Source organism: Orycteropus afer, unplaced genomic scaffold, assembly GCF_000298275.1.
Source record: "Orycteropus afer afer isolate SDZICR_OR568_19922 unplaced genomic scaffold, OryAfe1.0 scaffold00459, whole genome shotgun sequence".
NCBI lineage: Eukaryota > Metazoa > Chordata > Mammalia > Tubulidentata > Orycteropodidae > Orycteropus > Orycteropus afer.
In genome coordinates, this window is record NW_006922046.1 from 1738605 (window position 1) to 1745096 (window position 6492).

The 6492-nt window shown below is 41.3% G+C and overlaps 1 protein-coding gene across 1 annotated transcript in view; it reads right to left on the minus strand.

The window, feature by feature from the left end:
• The window catches only part of CEP89 (centrosomal protein 89), a 133480-nt gene that overhangs the window by 73298 nt on the left and 53690 nt on the right, over positions 1-6492 (minus strand). The window contains exons 10-11 of the mRNA XM_042782750.1: positions 947-997; positions 693-776 (exon numbers count right to left, since the gene is read on the minus strand). Of these exons, the coding sequence (XP_042638684.1) occupies positions 693-776; positions 947-997 (135 nt within the window). The remainder of the gene's footprint in view (positions 1-692; positions 777-946; positions 998-6492) is intronic.

Below are 6492 nucleotides of genomic sequence, written 5' to 3' on the forward strand. Positions count from 1 at the left end.
CCATACAACAGTTCACATATACTTTCTCTCATGACATTGATTGCAATCTCCCACAATGCATCAGCTTTCCTCCCACTTCCTCCCCATAGCCACCTCTTCCCTGTGTCCTTCCCTCCCATGCACTCCTGCCCTTCAAGCTGTCTCCCTGTGCATACACAGCCCTTCTTTCTCCCATAATTGTTCTCTCCAAGAAGTGTATCTACCTAATGTAAATGTTCAGCTCATATGCCTGTCTTTTGTTTGTGCAGAAGCTACAGGAGTGGATTCAAATTCCAGACCAGAAGGGCAGGTAGGGGCTATAGTCTCAGGGGTCTCACTAGCTCTATCAGATCAGCAAACCTGGTCTCTGTTTTTTTATGATTTTGAGTTTTGTTCCACATTGTTTTCCCACTCTACCCAGGATCTCCTATATAGATCCCCCTCTGAGTGGTTGACAGTGGTAGCTGGGCACCATCTAGTTCTTGTGGTCTCATAACCATATAGGCTGAGGATCGCATGGTGTACCAGTCCCTTGGACTAACTGCTTCCATGCATCTTTGGTTTTCTTCATTTTTCTTTGTTCTGGATGTGGAGACACCCATCATTGCACCTAGATGGCCGCCTGAAAACTTTTAAGATCCTAGTCGCTACTCACCAAAGTAGAGCATTATTTTTCATAAACCTTGTCTCTTCTGAGACATTTGCCAACCTACCTTAAGGGTGGCATTGAGATCATCCTGTTCTTTCATTCTATCCTCATAAGCCAGCAACAATGGTGACAGGTACTTTATATCCAACTGAAGATAATGGAGCAAAAGAGGATTAATATATTCCTTACATATAAACACCTTCAGTAAATTTTAAAAGGTTAAGAATATCCACTTAATTTGGAATGTTTTTTAATAGCTATTCATATTCAGCCAAAAAAGACACGGGCCTGAAATTAAGAAAATAATTTTTCACTTACCAACCAGGGTGGTATAGGACCTTTTAATGGAAGGCCTTCAGTGTGTAAACTCTAAAAAGAAAATAAATAATGAAGACAAATTAAACTACAGTTTCTCTGAAACTTCAACCCTTAGATAACTCTTAATTTAGATGCAGCCTCAGCCATTCATGCACTTCTATGTATATATATATGTTTGTACATTTGTATGTATATAGTGTGTGTATGTATGAGAAAATTTTTTTCTGAAATGTTTGAGTGATTTGCAGACATGATGTACCTCAATCACCTTTTTTTCCCCCTCACATATTGAAGTGTTTATTTCCAAAGAACAAGAACATTCTTTTACTTACTATAGTACTACTGTAAAAATTGGGAAATTAACACTGACAAAATTCTCTATCTCAGTCTACAGACTATACTCAAATTTTGCCATTTTCCCACTGATATCCTTTCTGTTTAGGTGTCCGATCCAGAGCCACATGTTGTGTTTAGTAAAAGGCTAGTTTAGCCATACTATTAGGTATGACCTTTCTGGGGTCTTTATTCAGTATCATGGTGCTCAACAAGGTCAATCCATTGTGGGTAAGAATTCAAAGGTCTTCTGGTGGGATGTGAGCTCTGGGAATTATTCAGCTCATAGCCTCCTGCTCTAGTTTTCTGCCCAGGTTCATAGCAGGTTTATGTAGCTCTTTTTTCTCCATGGAGTTCTGGTGGTGTAGTGGTAAAGGCATCTGGCTGCTAACCAAGAGGTTAGTGGTTTGAACCCATAAGCCACTCCATGGAAGAAAGATGAGAAAATCTGCTTCTATGAAGATTGACAGCCTTGGAAATCCAATGGGGGTTACTATGAATTGAAATTGACTTGATGGCACTAACTTTTGGTTTTCTATAGCTCCTTTTTGCTATTCTTACTCCACAAACTCCAAACTCTCCCCAAGCTCAGCAAGACTGCTGTGTTCCACTCAGGTGTCTTCATCCAGCACTGTAATCTGGAGAGTCCCTCCAGGCAGAAAGCAGGGTGGTCATAGGGCGCATCCATTTATCTCACTCCTCTCAAGGATCACAATCCAGTGCTACTTGCTGCCTGACATCTATAAACAGTTGATTTATGTGTTTGTTCAGTTTTCTAGCTGTTTATGCCAGAAGGAAAATCTTGAAGTAGTTATTCCATTACACGCAGAAGCAATGACCCTGATGGAGTATTTTTTATTCAAAAGTAACTTTCTAGTGAATTTACTTTAATATCTATTATTAAGAGCTCATCACTCATTCATTTAGCAAACACTAAGAACTCACTAAGTCACTGTGGCCATTACAACATTTCAAGGATTTTATAGTCTAATAACAAGATAAATCTTCTAACATAAGCAATCATAGTACGCAAACATAGTTTAGGGCAGAATGCTATACCTGCCTAAAGAGTGGTACAAACAAAAGTCTGTAATTATTTAAAAACAGGTGAGATCACATCTGGCTGGAGTTATCAGGGAAGACCGTCATGGAGAATGTGGCATCTGCGTAAGGCAGCAGAATCCTGTGCATGCTGGAGGGGTCTGTCACTGGGTCTGTCTGCCCATAGCCACTTGAAAGAGAACTACACCACCCATGGGAGGAGCTCAGGTGGTGTACTGCCTAAGGCATTTGACTGCTAACCAGAAGGCTGACATTTCAAATCCACCAGCCACTCCTCAGAAGGAAGGTTGGGCAATCTACTTCCATAGTTATACCATCTTGGAAACCCAAGGAGGGGTCACTATGAGTCAGTTGACTCAACAGCACATAACAACAACAACTCCACCCATAGCCCCCAGCAGAAGGTCTCAACCTAGGAAGAATATTTTGTTTTTGTTTTTAAATAGTATTTTATTGTGCTTTCAGTGAAAGTTTACACAGCAAAATTAGGTTCCCACTCAATAATCTCTACAATTTTTACATTCTTCGCAATATGTCAACATTTTCATTACTTTTGTTCCAGTTGTTCTGCTTGGAGCAATCTAGTTTCCCTGCACCCTTATTTTCCCACCTTTGCTTTAAAAGTAGCACAGTACTCTTGGGTAATAGACTTTTTGTTTTCTTCAATGGTAATGATTTTACTCTTTAAAGCACTTCCAGTTTCTCAGGCAAACTTCAATTAATTCTCAATGACTTTTTCTTTTTTTTAAAGGCCATACATTTCATTATTATTTTTTGTGTGATTTGGGTGCAAGTTTACAGAGCAAATTCACTTTCCATACAGCAGTTCACACACACGTTGTCTCATGACATTGACTACAATTTACCCCAATGCAACAGCTTCCCTCCACTTCCCCCTGATAGTTACCTCTACCCTCCATGCACTCCTGCCCCCTGAACTGTCTCCCTGTGCATAAATAGCCCTTCTTTCTCCCTTGATTTTTCTCTCCAAGGAGTGTATCTACCTCAGTATATGTTCAACTCCTATGCCTGTCTTTTGTTTGGGGAAACCACAGGTGTGGGTTCAATTCCAGACCTGCAGGGCAGCTAGGGACCATAGTCTCAGTGGTTCCACCAGGCTCTATCAGACCAGCAAACATGGTCACCCCCTTTTTGTTTCCCCCCAAATGATTTTGAGTTTTGTTCCACATTGTTCTTCCTCTCTATCCAGGATCTCCTACATAGGTCCCTGTGCGAGTGGTTGATAGTGGTAGCTGGACACCATCTAGTTCTTCTGATCTCATAGTCATATAGGCTGAGGATCGCATGGTGTACCAGTTGTGAGGACTAATTGTTTCCATGAATCTTTGGTTTTCTTCATTCTTCTTTGCTCTGGACAAGGAGAGACCCATCATTGCATCTAGATGGCTGCTTGCAAGCTTTTAAGATCCCAGTCGCTACTCGTCAAAGTAGGAGGTAGTACAATGTTTTGTGTAGTATTTGGGTAATATTCTTTATTTCATGTTTTTTAACTAATAACTTATTCATGTTATTTAACTAAAAGGTGACCTTCAAAGACAGTTTTGGCTCAAGGTTTAAAGAGTACCTTGGGGCGTGTCCAGTTTCAACTGGTCTAGCATGTCTGGACTTTTTAAGAATTTGAATGCTTGTCTGTATTTTTCTCCCATTCTATCAGTACCCATATACTGTGGTCATGATATGAATGACTGCTAGTGCTAGCCAGGCACCATCTAGTTCTTCTGGTCTCAGGGTAGATGAGGCCATGGTTCATGCAAACAGTACTGAGACTAGTTTCTTCTTTGAGTCGGACAAGTAGAGATCAATAGGTGTATTTGAGATGGCCACTCACCAGCTTTTCAGACCTCAGACACTACTCCCAAACCGATATGTAGAATGTAAGCTTTGTGAACTATATTATGACCACTGACCAAATTGTTCCACGAGACCACAGTACTGAGCCTTCAAACCCAGAAAACCAAACCCGTGAGCTGCTTGGTTATAAATAAGAGGTATCCTTAACTGTGCCCCCTATGTACTTTATTATATATATGTGCATATACATATACATGCACATACACTCATATATACATATATATCTCCATATATACATACATACATACATTTAATAACTACAAACATATATTTTATCCGAGAACTGAAGTTGCTCCCCTTTTAATAATATTTATTGTGATTCATTTTTATTTATTTAATAACTTTTTATTGTGCTTTGGGTGAAAGATTACAGAGCAAATTGCTTTCCCATTCAACAACTCATATACACTTTGTTTTGTTATACTGACTGAAACCCCCACAGTATACTAGCAGCTTCCCACTTCCTCCCTGTGTTTACCATTTCCATTCAACCTCCTTTCTTATACCTTCCTGCCTTCTGAGCTTTATCCCTGGGCAAATGTTAACCTTTAGGTCTCCTATGGTTGATTGTTCTAAGAAGTGTATACCTCCCTGATGTTACTGTTCACCTTATAGGCCTGTCTATCATTTGGCTGAAAGTTGAGCAATGGGGTGAGGTTAATTTCAGCCTTGAAGGGTGTCTAAAGGCCATAGTCTTGGGGGTTCCAACAGTCCACCAGACCAGAAAACTTTTTTTTTTTTTTTTTTACTTTTGTTCTACATTTTTCTCAGACTCTATCCAGGACCTCCTTCTATTGTGATCCCTTTCAGAGTGTTCAGCAATGGTAACCAGGCACTATCTAGTTCTGGGCTCACAGTCATGAAGGCTGGGGTCCATATAGTCCATTACTGGACTAATTATTTCCTTGTGTCTTTGTTTTCTTCACTTTTCTTTGCTCCAGATGGGGAGAAACCAATAGTTTCTTGGGTGGCCACTCACAAGCTTTTAAGACCCTGCTTGCTACTCACCAAAGTAGAATGTAGAACACTGTCTTTGTGGACTATGTTATGCCAACTGACCTCGATGTCCCTGAAATGATGACCGGAGCCCCCAGGCCCAGTGACTCACTCTCTCAAGATGTTTGCTGATGGCTAAGAAGTCTTACTATGGCAAGAAACTCTACTTTATGTATGGATATCTCTGCAGCACATATAGATACATATGTAGAAATATCCTGTTGGGCAATCTACTTCCCCAGTGATACTGCCTTGGAAACCCAAAGAGGGGTTGCTATGAGTCAGGTCTGACTCCACAGCACATAACAACAAAAACAACAAGCTATATATATTCATGGGTATAGTCCTCATTAGGAGCTCGGGTGATACAGTGGTAAGGCATTTGGCTGCTAACCAAAAGGTCAGTGGTTCGACCCACCAGCCACTCTGTGGGAAAAAGATGAGGCAGTCTGCTTCCATAAAGATTTGCAGCCTTAGAAACCCTACAGGGCAGTTCTACTGTGTCCTTTAGGGTTGCTATAAGTTGGAAGTGACTAAATGTCAGTCCATTTTGGTCTGGTAGTCCCCATTTTCCTTCTAACACCTGTTCAGCTTGCATGTCAATCTACATATCCACTCGTATTGTTATTACTGTTATTGTAGGATTGTGTATGGAAAAGTATTTACCTTTGTTCCCTCTAATTTTTGCTCCTCCCAGTGTCGTCCTTTGCCTTGATCAAACTGTGCTGACCTCTCCCTTACCGAATATTCCCTTTCTCTTTACCCGTCAATATGTATCTACCCCCTAGTTAGTGATTTACCCTTCCTTCCCCTCCAACCCTTGCTAACCTTCAAAGAGTATTTCTTTCTATATATAAACCTTGTGGTAGTTATGTTTGTGTGTCAGCTTGGCTGGGCCTCGTTGAGTGGCTGGGCAGCTGGTGGTAGTTATTCCCCATGATGAGACTGGCAATTAACTCCATGGTGGGATCTACCACAAGCAGCTGAGTAGTTGCCTTTGGGTATGCAGTCTGCTTCCTGTATATAAGGAGAAGCCTTGGAAATGGTCTCTAGCCTTTGGCATGCTTGGACCCTGCATGTAGCTGAGTCGTTGCTCAGCAGCCTGCTGTGCTCTGCCAACCTTGGGACTTACAATGGACTTAAGTTAATGGCCTGCCGTGTGGTTTGGCAACATCAGGACTGTGCTTTTTTACTTGTCAACCTTGGGGCTTCTCAGCCTCAGCAGCCAACAGCTGTCTGAGTGAAGAAATGCCTCTAGCTCCAGTGGGCCAGAAGCAGGAGGC